At 44.7% G+C, this 15000-nt stretch overlaps 1 protein-coding gene across 1 annotated transcript in view; it reads right to left on the minus strand.

Moving 5' to 3' along the window:
• dab2ipb (DAB2 interacting protein b) overlaps window positions 1-15000 on the minus strand; it is a gene marked incomplete in the record, with an annotated part of 81329 nt that overhangs the window by 64452 nt on the left and 1877 nt on the right. The window contains 1 exon segment of the mRNA XM_030353070.1: window positions 2373-2488. Within this exon segment, the coding sequence (XP_030208930.1) occupies window positions 2373-2488 (116 nt within the window).

Here is a 15000-nt window from a genome sequence, read left to right on the forward strand (position 1 = left end):
CCCCCCCCCCCCCCCCCCCCCCCCCCCCCCCCCCCCCCCCCCCCCCCCCCCCCCCCCCCCCCCTACACACACACACACAGACTTCTGTAGTTTAACATGACCATTACTTCTTTCATGTGGTTATTCTTAGAAGCTTTTGAAAACCATTCCCCTTCCTGAACTCTTTTTAATCGACTTCATACTCCTCTCCATATGGGGTCTGGTACCATTCGCTCTGCTACTGTATATTGTAATTTATATTTAGGATAGGCAATTACCTTCACAGGAAACCCACAACCAAATATATATGCTTTCGCAGTCAAACGTCAAGGAAGTGAGAAGCCAGGCGAAGCTATTTTTAGGGAATAGCATTCAGGCGGAAATTAGCCACTGTGAGAAGAAGGAAATTAAAGTATTCTAGCTCTTAACCAGTCACATCAAACCGGCTTGAACACACACCCTACCCCCCTTTAAGGTGGGGTGGTTTGTTGCATTTGAGGGATCTGGGATCCAGTCTTAAAGTTCTAGTATAACTTTTTGGGGAGGCGATGTAGAACCCGGGTCAGGAACCCAATATAGCAAGAGGCTTGTTGCCTGTTTCATCACAGAGATATTCTAATGAGGAGAAACTCATTTGCGTTTGTGGGTTTTAGAAAGGGATTTTAACGAGCACATTTCTACAGTTGCCAGTATACACGGTGTTGTCACTTTTTCAGTTTACTACTTCTGGTAGAGTTTGTGTTCGCCAGTGAGGCACTTACACATCCCCGCTTCCAGCGACGTGATTGGTAAAAACAAGTTTGAAGCCAAACAGAGAGAAACACCTCGTTTAGCCACATTTTAGCTAGTCTGCAATCAGATGTTCAGATATTAATATAACATGTGATTTGTGAGAGTGCTTCTGAGAAACTATACCCTGAGTGGCTATATTATGCGAAAGGGTAAGGCAATTCAGACAGAGTTTGGCTTTGCACCAACACAGGTGTTAACTGCTCACCTACGGTTCATTTTTATTTCCACACTCACATGAGTTATTGATTAAGATTTGCAAGGCTAATCTTTCAGTTAAAAGATTTTGCCGCTTCTTTAATTTACAGATTGAAATCAGATCTGATGGTGGATGGGAATCTGCCAGGGAATGTGTGTGTGTTTGAGTGTGTGTGTGTGTGTGTGTGTGTGTGTGTGTGTGTGTGTGTGTGTGTGTGTGTGTGTGTGTGTGTGTGTGTGTGTGTGTGTGTGTGTGTGTGTGTGTGTACATGTGTATTTGTGTGTGTGTGTGTGTGTGTGTATTCATGTGCATGCTTGTGTGTGTTGTTGAGTAAGAGTGAGTCAAAAGTGAGTTTGATGGAGTGATGGACAGATAGATAGAGCGAGAGAGAGATAGATTGAGATGGATAGATAAAGAGAGCAAAATAGATAGATTGAAAGCGTTAGATCACACATTCATCATGTCTGCAGATGAGGAAGTTGTTCAGTCTTGACGCTCTTCTCATTCCTACAGAAAAGAAACCGAGCCAATGGAAACAGCCCCCTAAATTGGGATCTTAAAAGCATGGATTCACGGCATGTCTGTACTCAACATCCAGTCACCCACTGGGAACATCAGAAGTAAGTTTCAGTCTGGCACAGGTCCACCTGGCAGCCAGATCAGCAGACAGGAGATAACCACAATGATGTATCATGAGGAGATCTTACTTGCTCTTAACTTAGATCATGAGAAAAACTCCTACTCGGACCGAGACAGCTATGGGAGACAAAGACTTAGGGAGACAGAGACAGCTTAGGGAGACAGAGACAGCGTAGGGAGACAGAAACAGCTTACGGAGACAGAGACAGGGATGGGGGAGAGAGAGAAAGTGAAGGGAGACAGCGACTGATAAGGGAGACAAAGAGAATGAAGGGAGACAGAAGGGAGACAGAGTGAAGAGAGACAGAGTGAGTGATGAGACACAGAGTGAGTGAAGGCAGAAAGAGAGAGTGAAGGAAGACAGAGAGACAGAAGGGGGACAGAGAGAGTGAAGGGAGACAGAGAGTGAAGGGAGACAGAGAGAGTGGAGGAAGACAGAGAGAGAAGGGAGACAGAAAGAGACAGAGAGGGTAAAGAGAGACACAGCGAGTGAAGCGAGACAGAGAGTGAAGGGAGACAGAGAGAGAAGGGAGACAAAGAGAGAAGGGAGACAGAGACAGAGAAGGAAAGGAGAAAGAGAGAGTGGAAGGAGACATAGAGACTGAAGAGAGACAGAGGGAGTGAAGAGAGACAGAGAGAGCGGAGGGAGACAGAACAGAGAGCGTGAGAGCGGAGGGTCATGAGAGCGAACATGGATGTAGATGATAATGGCGTCACTATGACGACCAGGCGCCGGTGCGTTTTGAAACACACTCACAGTACTCACGGTGACTCTGAACGGCGTGGTGGTGCCGGCGGACGTGGTCTCCATGGCGCCGGGGGTCTTGTCCAGGGGGCTGCCAGGCATGCTCCGTCTGCGCCCCGTCCTCTCCGGGGGGGACTCTGGTAAACACAAACAAACACAAACACACAAATCAATTATCAAGTCAGTGGTCGCATGAAGGGCAACGTCAGGGCTGTCCTGACTGTTCTGTATGTCAGGGCTGTTCTGTTCTGTGATCGGTCGATAAAGTAGCCTCAGTGGATTTTTCCCTGCCTTTCTTTGACTTTCTTAAAAATGTGATTAGCTCCACAGACCAGAAGATGGTTTGCGTAAGGGTTGGGGTCTGGGCTTGATGCCTTCCTTATCAAGACGTCCGTCCGATTCAGTGAATCAGTAAAATCATGGCTGAAGAGACATGTTGACATTGCACAAGATGTAGGTATCTGCTCGAAACATTGCGTCAGGACAAAAACATGAACATTCCTTCTTCAGTCAACACAGCCTTCTGCTGAAATCTGACATACAAACACCCATCCTCAACAACACACAATACATCTTGTACTAGACTCACTGAACGCAGTACATCTAGAACTACCATGATTCCCTTTTAGCATCTCTGTTCGTACACAGAATATCTGCAGGCTTCACGATAACCAAAAAAACAATAATATTTATTCTGGCTCTCTGGAATATTCCTTGGGGTCAGGGGAAGGTTTGTTCAGAGCAGAGCGAGACATGCCCGGAAGGAATGCAGCTCTCCTGTTAGGGTCCTGTCCTCACAGGTATCAGAGCTGCGCTGAACATTGCTGGCTTCCGGCTACCAAAATAACAGAGCGCTGAGAACAGGTTGTAGAGCCAACCGATTCAAACACATATGATTCGTCTTTCCTTGAGTTTGTTGTAGAATTGGACAAGCTGTACATTGGTTCGTAACTTTCTGCGTACAGACCAACATTGTGTTTTTTTTTTTTTTTTTTTGGAATATAAGGTAGTTAGTTCACTATCAGAAAAAGAGCATTTCAAAAATCCCCACGTAATCATTAAATAATCTGAATCTGAATACATATTTGGATAATGTTTTACTTTTCTGCATTACTATTCTTCGTAACAATAAAAAATGAAAGGAAAGAGAAGGAGTTTTGTTGATTTGTTTCAAGGGCCATTCGAGTGAAGGGGAAGCTAGCCTCTGCTTTTCAAATATCCAGCCATAATCAATAAAATAATCAGAATCTGAATACATTTTTGGGTCATTATTGACTTTATTATTGACTACTATTCTTCGTAACATCAGTATGATTCCCCTTTCCAACTCCAACAGGCTTTTGATATAATCTGCCACACACACACACACACACACACACACACACACAAACACACACACACACACGCACACACACACACACACACGCACACACACGCACACACACACACACACACACTCAAACACATTTCACGTGGTTGGATTGGCAGCGCTAACCTCAGTTCTCTAGGCTTGCGTGGCAACGCTAGGCTTAATAAGCCGTCTGCTGTTTAACAGGCCTGACTGCCTGAATTAGTCCACCTTGTAATTGAACACACCACCACTTCCAGCTGTGGAGGCGATGCAGGAACAGCACTCATAAAGCATTCTGGACATTACCAACATAACTGCCCCCATACAAAGACACTGTGGTCAAACAACAAACAAGGTGTAGGGAACGGCTCCTGGGAGGAAAATCCTTGTGAGTTAGCCTAGAAGTGGAAAGGAAAGAGTAGGTGTTTTGTTTATTTGTTTCAAGGGCTAATCGATGGTGAAGAGGAAGCTAGCCTCTGCTAGCATTGTTATGTTGTCAAGGTGATTATCTCTTTGAGAGCCATGCGGATGTGTGTGTGTCTCTGTGTGTGTGAGTGTTTCTGTATGAGGAGGAGCAGTAAAATAATTCATTCTGCGGTTTGTATGAATGTCATTCATTGTCATGAAGTGACATGTGTGTGTGTGTGTGTGTGTGTGTGTGTGTGTGTGTGTGTGTGTGTGTGTGTTTGTTTGTTGGTGGGTTACACCATTTGACCCTTTACACTTTGTCAAGTGGGTGATACACTGTGCAAAGTGTGTGTTACACTGCATTACATCGCAGCAGGCTTAAATCATTATACTAGCAGAATGACTTCAATATCAATAACAAATAAGCTGCTGAAAATGATTTGTACAATAAACTATGAGTACAGATCCCAAATCTGCATAATAAACGCCTAAACAAGGCAGAAAAATCGATCAATCATTAACATTTATGACTCTATTTCGACTGCAACTTTATGGAAAATGTAAAAAATTAAAAAGCTCAACAATGTTTCTCTGACCTTTTTATAGCAGTACCAAAACTTGAGGATTTATGCCGCAGGGAAGCCTACTAGCAATGTCCCACAATTTGCTGCCCCACAACGCATAACTTCCTACCTCTTCCGACCTTTCTGTTATTTAAGACCACCAAGACTTCAGTTGTCAGTTTAGAAATGGCAGTGTTTTCCCACACGGGCAGCATGCAAGTGAACTTCAAGAACAACACTCCTGTTAGTCTGAACTAAAACAAAATCTCTGATACAGAAGGGGTCAGCATCCGGCAGAACATATCTTTTAACCGTTTTGACATGCATATCATTCAGTCAAACACTTTTACCCAAGGCGACTTAAACTGAATTGAGATACAGGTCATCAAAACTATAGTAGGCAATTGATTATAATGCATTCTTTGTCATATTTGTGGAAATTCTCTCTACATCCTGATAACAGTGAATCAATGAAATGCCCTAAAAATATCAGTGGCTTTTCCAGGCATTGAATAAGCCTGTCTGTCTGTATACCTACCTACCCGTCAATCTGCGTGCACTCATTGCGCATGAGTGCACGTCTTCATCAAAGCTAGGCAGACCTATTGCCAAAGCTACAAGTTTTCGGTTGGATACTTCCAATATGTAGCGTACTCTGGGTGGTTCTTCCAAAGCTGTCTGCCTACCCCAGCTTTAAGGAGCAGAAAGGAGTTCAAGATTAGAACCCTAACGATGCCTACAGGTGAACTGTGGACACCAGGGTTCAAACCCAGTACCACAACAGTGTTCAGCCGTGTGATGGTCCCCGGCATCCCTCCCAGCGTCTAACCGACTGTTTGTAAGGTCAGTGGTGAGGTGCTCAGTCACCAGCTGTTGTCTGGAGTGGGTGATAGCCTGTGCACCAGCCGGAAAAGGAGGATGGACTTTAGACCATCTGGTAACACAGCCCTTATTCTCCCTCCCCCCACCCACCTGCCCCCCTTTATTCATTTTCACTTGCTCTCTATATTTTTCTTTCTCAATATTATGCTCCACAGTTTTCCTCTGTTCCTTTACCTTCACGTCGTCATCATTGGCAGCATTGCTGTTATTTTAATTTGTTGATTGTGCTGTTTTCCCTCACTTGTTTCTCACTAACTTTTCCCTCTCTCCTCATAGTTTCAACCATTCCCCTCTCTTCCTTGTTCCTAACCAATAGAGGCACCCCTACCTTGTCCTGTCATTGTCTGCTAGCGCTCCTATTGGTCCATAGATGTGGACAGAGAGGTATCCAGCAGAGGAACTCCTTGGGGGAATGATGAAATGGCATTGACCAGATTGCAGTCACCAGTGTGTGTGTGCGTGTGTGTGTGCGTGTGTGTCTGTGTGTGTGCCCGTGTGTCGTCAGTTCGGCTCTGGCCAGCAGAGATAAGGCAGGATTCTGCCTGGGAGTGAATGCATCTTTATGTAGACATCAAACAGGCTGGAATGAATGAAACACTGCCTGGCCACACAGCGCTGATAAGCTGCTCCTGCCTCTGCCATTGGCAGGTCAGAAATTGATGTCGTTCTAAACTATGCTGGTTTGCCTTTGTGCTTGAAAATGTGTAGCACAGGTGTCCCTATTCCCTACATGCACGCAGGTGTTTTGTGTCCGATTGTGGAACAACATAAGAAATATCACCTGCAGGTGTCACGTACCATGCCAATTAGAAAGGATGGGGAATGAGGTGGTCTTCCTGTTCCGCTATCCGTAACCTTCTCTGGGAACCAACCACATGACTCTGTGTGCTCTGGTTTATTTGCATATGGGTCTGCCCCCCCTCCTGTTCGAACAGATTTCCATCAGACCTGGGCCTCGTTTCCCGATAACGATGGATCTTCGCTGGTACGAACATTCTCACGATGGATCTTGCGAACTATCATGAATGTCTTTGAAGCGTTTCCCGAAACTCCTCTTAAAGGTTGGGTATATTTTTTGGCCATTTTTGCAAAATTACTTGAAATCCTTATCATAACCCACTTACAGCCACTGAGTTAGAAGTACTGACATGTCAATTAAACAAGTCAATCATCTGTGGAACGAGTAGGGTCGTACTGCACTCCCCCTCCCCCGCTCCCCGTGCGACCCCTTCGTGCACGTACTCAAAGCTCGTGACCCAGAGCAAGCTTCTGTTTGTTGTTATCCTGCGGTAGCTACTGGAGCTAGCTAACTAGCTAATGGCTAGTGTTCGCTCGTGCATGATTGCGCGTCCATGTACTTAGAATGGGTGGATTCAGAGTCAGTGTTGAAGGAGAGGGGGTAGGACCATTTGAGTTGTGTATTTTCAAAATCTGCTGGCGTTTCGCATATCCCATACCCAACCTTTAACATGAACGCGTGTTCACTGCACTCACGACGTTCGTAGGATTGTAACTGTCTACTGACACGGTGCTGAAATGGGCTCCGTACTGAGGGAGACGCAGGGATGTCTTAAGAAAATGGGGTTAAAAAGCGTTAAAATATTTCCCCATCAAGGCCAACAGCAGAGTAGCCTACGAAAAGAATAGACTGCAATCATTTGAATGCTAAAGATATTAAAACACAATTGATTAGTCCTAGGTCGACGTATGTATCGGTCCTAAACCTGAATGCACTGTACGTACATTATTTCACGGCATTTTCCCCCCTTCCATAATTCAAAAAAATCTAAAATAGCTTGTGTGACAACTAGGTGCTGATTTCTGAAGCATGCATTGCGCAACAAAGAGAGCCGACTTTATCTGATTCTGCATAAAGTTTCATTGATTGGCGCGCTCTCTCTAGTCTAGAATATTTGTAGACATAAAAAATGCTCGTATGACGCATTCACGATCCACTTAGGCTAACGATGCTTTCGGGAAATGGGGCCCTGGCCCGGGTCGGGCCGATCACAACCTACTAATGATCTACTATTGGGCGTGTCTGAGACGATGAAAACCGACAACCAAGATGGCTGCCACTGATATGGATTGAATGGTCTATTTGGCAATCACGTTAGTATGACACAAACTGTAGGATACAGCATGTTTTCTCTAAACGATCTAAGCATACTTCACCTAAAGCTTTTCTTGATGAGGTAGATGTTTACGTTACTTCCGGTACTATTTGGTAAAAGTTGAATTTCGGCTCAGCACTATATCACACGTTTCATTGCTCTGATATGTCTAACCAATGGTGTCAAGAGGTTCAAGATTCCAGACAAATCAAAAAACAATTCTGATGATGTCAGGCTAACCATAGCATTAACCAAGTCCTAACCATGACACTAGCTAAGTCCTAACCATGACCCTAACTAAGTCCTAACCATGACCCTAATTAAGCCCAAACCATAACACTAACTAAATCCTAAACATAACACTAAGTCCTAAACATACCACTAACCAAGTCCTAAACATAACAATAACTAAGTCCTAAACATAACACTAACTCAGTCCTAAACATAACACTAAGTCCTAAGCATAACACTAACTAAGTCCTATCCATAACACTAACTAAGTCCTAAACACAACACTAAGTCCTAAACATAACACTAAGTCCTAAACATAACACTAACTAAGTCCTAAACATAACACTAAGTCCTAAGCACAACACTAACTAAGTCCTATCCATCACACTAACTAAGTCCTAAACACAACACTAAGTCCTAAACATAACACTAAGTCCTAAACATAACACTAACTAAGTCCTAAACACAACACTAAGTCCTAAACATAACACTAAGTCCTAAACATAACACTAACCAAGTCCTAAACATAACACTAACTAAGTCCTAAACATAACACTAAGTCCTAAACATAACACTAACCAAGTCCTAAACATAACACTAACTAAGTCCTAAACACAACACTAAGTCCTAAACATAACACTAAGTCCTAAACATAACACTAACCAAGTCCTAAACATAACACTAACTAAGTCCTAAACATAACACTACGTCCTAACCATAACACTGACTAAGTCCATCCATTGTACAAACTAAGTCCTAACCGTAACAATAACTAAGTCCTAACAAACATTACACTCCGACTGCCAATTTGGCCTCTTCCTCCCTGTTCTTTGGCCCAGCGTCCCGCGTTGTCCCGGCTGTTCTCTGGCGTGAGGGAGCTATGGTTCTGCTGTGATTGAAGGCTTCACAGAGAGAGCCCTGATTCCTCCTCCACCCCCTGCAAGCGGGTCCAACCCTCCCCTGGACATTCCAGCCTGAACAATGCCTGGAAGGAGTAGGGGGGGAGGGAGAGGGGGGGTATGGCTTTAATCACACTGGCATGGTGGAGGTGGTGCTGGAGGAGGTGGAGGTGGGAGTGGTGGAGGTGGTGCTGGGTCTTTTGTGATTTCTGTATCTCAATAAGCAGTGTTTTAGTAGCAGTGTACTTACATGCGAGAGAAAGAAAAAGAAAAAGGCTGGTTTCTCGTTTGTCATTGGTCAAATGGCCTTATTAATACACAATGATCCTAATGCCGATGTGATCTGAATCGCATCATATAGCGTTGATGATTTGGGACTCACACTTTTGTGCGAACCTGAAAGAAAAAACGTCTAGCAAAGAATAAGTGCAGTTGTGAAGCCGGGCAGAGCCAGTTGCTATCTAAAGTGCCACTTAAGATAACCCCTACAGGCCAGCACTAATGCTTAGGGCCGGACTGAACACCACCTCACAGAGTTTAAAGTGGTCACAACAAGTTGTTGGACATTAAGTGCGGCCGCGTGAGATTTGAAGTCTTTCCAGCGGGGATGTGCGTGATGCGCTGGACGTTGGGGTTGGCGGTGTGGGTGAGCATCAGCCGTGGATCGCAGGTTTGAATGGACCAAAGTATACCTCTGAAGGTTACGTCGGAAATGGTCAACAAAGTCAGTGAGACAGGGAGGGAGGAATTCAGGTTGTCAGGGACGTCTGTGGTGGTGTACTTGTCTCTATGGCGGACTCTTCTGCCCCCTCTTCACTCTGATCTGTTGCTCCTCTTTGTCCTGTTCTGAACGGGCACAATGCCGTCTACTATGATTCGGTGAAAGCCCTGGGGAAATAAATAGAGATGTATCCCCAGACATGGGTTGTGATGATTATAGTTATTCTGAATATCAACCACATGAAAATAAGTTGTGAGCGATACTTTGAGTTGTCAGACAAGACAGGATGAGAGTGTGTGAAGGATTTATTTGTGTGGATTTGTCTGTGTTTGTCTATACATGTCTCTGTGTTTGTGTGTGTGTGTGCACGTTTGAGTGTGTGTGTGTGTGTTTGTTTGCATTATCCTGTGGATCTGTCTTTGTGTGTCTATACGTGCCTGTGTGGGTGTCTATGTGAGTCTCTGTGTGTGTGTGTGTGTGTGTGTGTGTGTGTGTGTGTGTGTGTGTGTGTGCACGCGTGTGTGTGTGTGTTGAATTGTCTGCATGTGTATGTGTGTGCCTCCATGTGTCTGTGCTTGCATGTGGAATTATTTTCACACCCATGCTCACCACCTTCAAAACCCATAATATGAGGGGGTCATGCTGGACATTCGACCCCAGAAAGAGTTGATCAATGGTGGGATGATGAAGAGGTGATGAGGCCCCTGTTGGAGCTCCTCTGTCTGGTTAACAGGTCCTATGATTAAGTGTTGTACCACCAGCAAACATACAGGTAACTGGCTATTAGCTTCATTGCTTCATGTCAGTACAACCTTGACCTCAGGTATTTAAACTCTGATGACCGTGTCATTCCCATCCTATTAGCGACCACAACGAACGCCACACACCCTGCTTAGCTAATACAATCAACACCGGGAATGATTTGCAAAATCGGAGAAAAAAACTAAAGAGTGTTCATGGTTTGTTCCAACAACACTTAGCGGAGGGGAGAGGTGGTCTGCTTCGTATTTAGCTTGGCACCGTACCTCCTTTGTCTGCAGAGTGTTATGGGAAGGCAGAGCGGGGAGGAGGTGGAGGAGGAAGCCAGTGTTTGTGGAGAGGGTCACTGTGTAGAAATGAGCAGCCACGAGAAGGACCTGGCTTCCATAAAACCCACCGACCGTCTCACATGTGGTCCAGTTGCTAGGGGAGATAGGGCAGATCTGAGAGTGCAGTTTTTAGCGAGGCGCCTCGAGGTTTAGAGTCATAGTACATGTTTGGTCATCAGTCTTCTTTAATCACTTATTTTATTATTAGTTATCAAAATATGTTTTATTTTCTTTTATACATTCCTTAGTTTCTGGAAAGTTGTGTTTGCATTTCATCCATCGACATTTATATTGATGACCATAGCTCGGTATACCAGGTATCTATTGGGGAGCAAGGAGGATTTTCAAGGACTCACAAATGTTTCTTTGACATTCAGAGCAGCAGACAACACTGCTCTGAATTGTATTTTGTGTTGTTCTCCATCATCGTGAGTAGTTCAAATCAACATGTTGCATTCACTGTGACAAAACAACCCCTGAAACCAAAAAATATGTTTTTGATTTCAACAGAGAGTAACAAAACGACGAGTAAGGCTGTGACATTAAAGCTGTGGAATTTTCCCAACTGCTAATCTGGGATCCCTTGATAAGGCAGCATTTGCTCACAACTGGCGCAGACTGTCTCCCTGTTTTAGATTCCTTTGTTTTATTCTGACATTCTTCTTCTCTGGAGTTAGAACAGAGCACAGAGGAGGAATCATACTCCTCCATGTTGGTAACCATGAATCTCTAGAAGCCATCCCACATCCCAAAGAGTCAAATACAGAGATGACCGTAGATTGTTGGGTTTGTGCATTCACATCCTTCCGGCTGTTTATTCTCTCTCCCCCCTATGACATGGTCTTAATTAATAAGTATATTAATTAAAGGTTATTTACTTGACCTTCTCTGGGCTAATTTGATTGGTAATTATTACTCACACCTCTCACATGGAGGGCTTCTATAGCTCGGAGCAATTTAATCGGTAGAGGATGGGTTTAAGTATTAAGTATCATCTAGAAGTAGGACCCAAGAGAAGCAGGCCTGAACCAGCTGGATGAAAATCGCTTCTTTGCTTAATTCTTCTAATGACTCCATTCAGAGAAGATTCATCCACAGAGACAGAAAACGTTTCCACTTTCCTTTGTTTAGGTGTGAATCGTGACCAGGGGAATGGGAAACTGAGTCACCTTCCTTATCCGTGTTCTGCTGAGTTTCCCTAACCATTGGCCTAATTTCTGTCACTGCTTCCTGTCCACATTACACACACACACACACACACACACACACACACACACACACACACACACACACACACACACACACACACACACACACACAGACACACACACACACACACACACACACACACACACACACACACACACACACACACACACACACACAGGAAGAGTTTTGCTTTTTCAAAACCTAGATAGTCAGATAAACATACACGGTGAAGTCGATTGAAGAGGCAGCTGTTTACAACTCAACAAGAATCAGTAAAGTTCCAGTTAACTGATAATGTGTCATACATTCATGGCAAAGTTGTTACTGGAATTAATGTTTTGGTTTTCATTTTCAGCTTCTTGTTGATATACAACAGCCATTTATGATATGCAAAGTGTGTGCGTGTGTGTGTTTGTGTGTGTGTGTGAGTGTTTGTGTGTGTGAGTGTTTGTGTGTGTGTGTGTGTGTGTGTGTGTGTGTGTGTGTGTGTGTGTGTGTGTGTGTGTGTGTGTGTGTGTGTGTGTGTGTGTGTGTGTGTGTGTGTGTGTGTGTGTGTCCATCCGTCCATTTCGATAACTGTGACGGTTAAGTTTGGATACTGTCGTTCCGGTGGTTCTGATGCTCACAGGGCCAGTGATTTACAAGAGTTCCTTGATAAAAGACTTGGGTGTCAAAGAAAAGCTCAGAGCTCCGGGGTACACATCCTGGCGAACGGAAGACAGATGTGCTGTCATAGAAGGGGTAGATGTGAATGAAAGGTTTTAGGGATGAGATGTGCTGTCGAGGTTTGCAGGTGTTCGCCCAACACAACCCAAGCAACAACCAGAGGAGTTGTAAAGGCGTTCTGAACACGAGTACAAAGCTCATCCAAAGACATTTAGTAGAAGGTTTACCAGCTCCTACTATTTGAAAAGACCCAGGGCTCAATCGAGGAGGATATAAGAAGTTAAGTTCAACTCGGGAACCAAAGACAAATGTTCAATCAGTCTTCTGGGAGTTGTTTTAGGGATTACTTCACCCCTGGTTTGTTTTGGACTGTTTATCTCAAACAGCAGAGTGTACAGCCTTGCGCACACTAATTCTGTTGTGTACGAGAGAATCATCTGACTATAGAAATAATAATGATATTAAGCAACAGAATCCCCATGGACTGTTGCTGTTCCATTACGGTCCATGACGGGGAAAGTGGGGGTTTCATTTTTATGATCCAATAAGTGAAAGACCTGTTTCACAGCATGGCATTTATTGACCAAATTTTGCTTAACAAAGGCTTTTGTGGACCGAAGCGGTTCAAAAAGGGAAAACACACCAACACCCAAAGCCAATTGCAATTGACAGCTTCATTAAGTACAGAGAGTGCATGTCAGGAACTAGGCGGGGAAAGAGGAAGAGACAGAAAACTAATAACAAAAGAGAATGACATTCTTTAAATCACTAAACAAACGGCATTAAAAAAAGCATACAGCATCTCTCTCTCCAACTCTCCCACTCTCTATTTCTCTCTCGCTCTACCTCTCTCTCTCTACCTCTTCCTCTTGTTTCCATTTATTTCCCTCACTCACTTTATCTCTCCTAGCAGAAGATGGCTATTTTAATATGTTAATCTCAACCAACTCAAGGACAAGAGAGGAATAGTTAACAGAGAGATAAGACATTCAGCATGCATAGGCTTTCTCTTCCCCTTTTCTTATCTCTCTCTCTTGACACACACACACGCACAAACACACACACACACACACACACACACACACACACACACACACACACACACACACACACACACACACACACACACACACACACACACACACACACACACACACACACACACACACATAAACACAGGGTGTACTGGGATATATATCAGACAGTTTGTGTGTGTGTGTGTGTGTGTGTGTGTGTGTGTGTGTGTGTGTGTGTGTGTGTGTGTATGTGTGGGCATGTGCATGTGTGTATATAGGGCCAGAGAGGGGCCACATAAACTTCCTTCGGATAAAACAAACCCCATGTGTATATACAGTATATATATGTACTCATGCGGTTGCCACGGGAACAAAAGTCAGTCCAGCTCTGTACAGGCGGGCCCCAGGAGAAAGACACATTTTATTTTCAATGGACTAGCCCCGGGATACGCCCAGCTGTCAGCCTGATGGATGCTTCCGTTACCGCGCTCCCAGTCGCGTTTCTCTCTATGAATTACGAGGCGGCGCTGTGCGCGTCCGTCTCTATAGATTAGTGCCTTGACCCCGGGGCCACACGCAAACCTAACAAATCACATCCAAACCGGCCCATTCCTCTTCATGCTACTCTCTGTTGTTCTCCCCCCTTCTCTCATTCACACCGACCCAGACCTTTGAGCCACGACCACTTCATTCTCTGGTTTCTCCTTAATTTGTCCTGTTCCACGGGAACGCGACCCGCCACTGTTTGGGGTCGGCAGTTGCCCAGGAGGTAGAGCGGGTTGACTGGTAACCGATAGGTTGCTGGTTCGATCCCCTGCTCCTCCTAGCTGTTGAGTGTTGAGGTGCTCTGAGCATAACTCTTCACCCTGACTCCTCCTGACGAGTTGGCTGTCGCCTTGCGTGGTTCTCTGGGTGGACATCTGTGTGTGAATGAATGGTTGTAAGTCGCTTTGGATGAAAAGCAAAGTAAATGTAAAATGTAAAATGTTTGTCACAGGTGATTTAACAGGATTTGGAGGGGAGAGTCCAAGGTTCTTTGACACTGGTTATGTTGTCGCGTTCATCCGTTAAGTCCATTGCCCATTCATTTATCATCAGCCTCTGTTCTAGCCTGGAGGAGAGACAGGCTCGCCTGGTTCAGAATCCAGATTCAGGGATAGCATAGCTAGCTGTAGTTAGCAACATTAAGGGTTATTGCCTCCTATTGATTTCTATTAAACTTCTCTTATCAGGGAAAGAATGACAACACTATGTATCTGTTTGTGTTTCACTGTTTGTCTCTCTTGTGTGTGCGTGCTTGTAGTCATTCTTCTTGAGTGGGGACTGACATGAGGATAGAGGGGTCTACTTCAAAGCTGCCCTGCCCTGTCATCAGAGAGACAGGGCTGGGCTGAAAGCTGCTGCGGTCTGGGTCTACACCCGGTCTGTCCGCTGTCGGAGGTGGGTGTGGGTCTGTCAGCTGACAATGGTCCAACTTAAGAGGCAGAGAGAGAGAGAGAGA

Source organism: Gadus morhua, chromosome 4 (assembly GCF_902167405.1).
Source record: "Gadus morhua chromosome 4, gadMor3.0, whole genome shotgun sequence".
In the NCBI taxonomy this organism is placed as follows: domain Eukaryota; kingdom Metazoa; phylum Chordata; class Actinopteri; order Gadiformes; family Gadidae; genus Gadus; species Gadus morhua.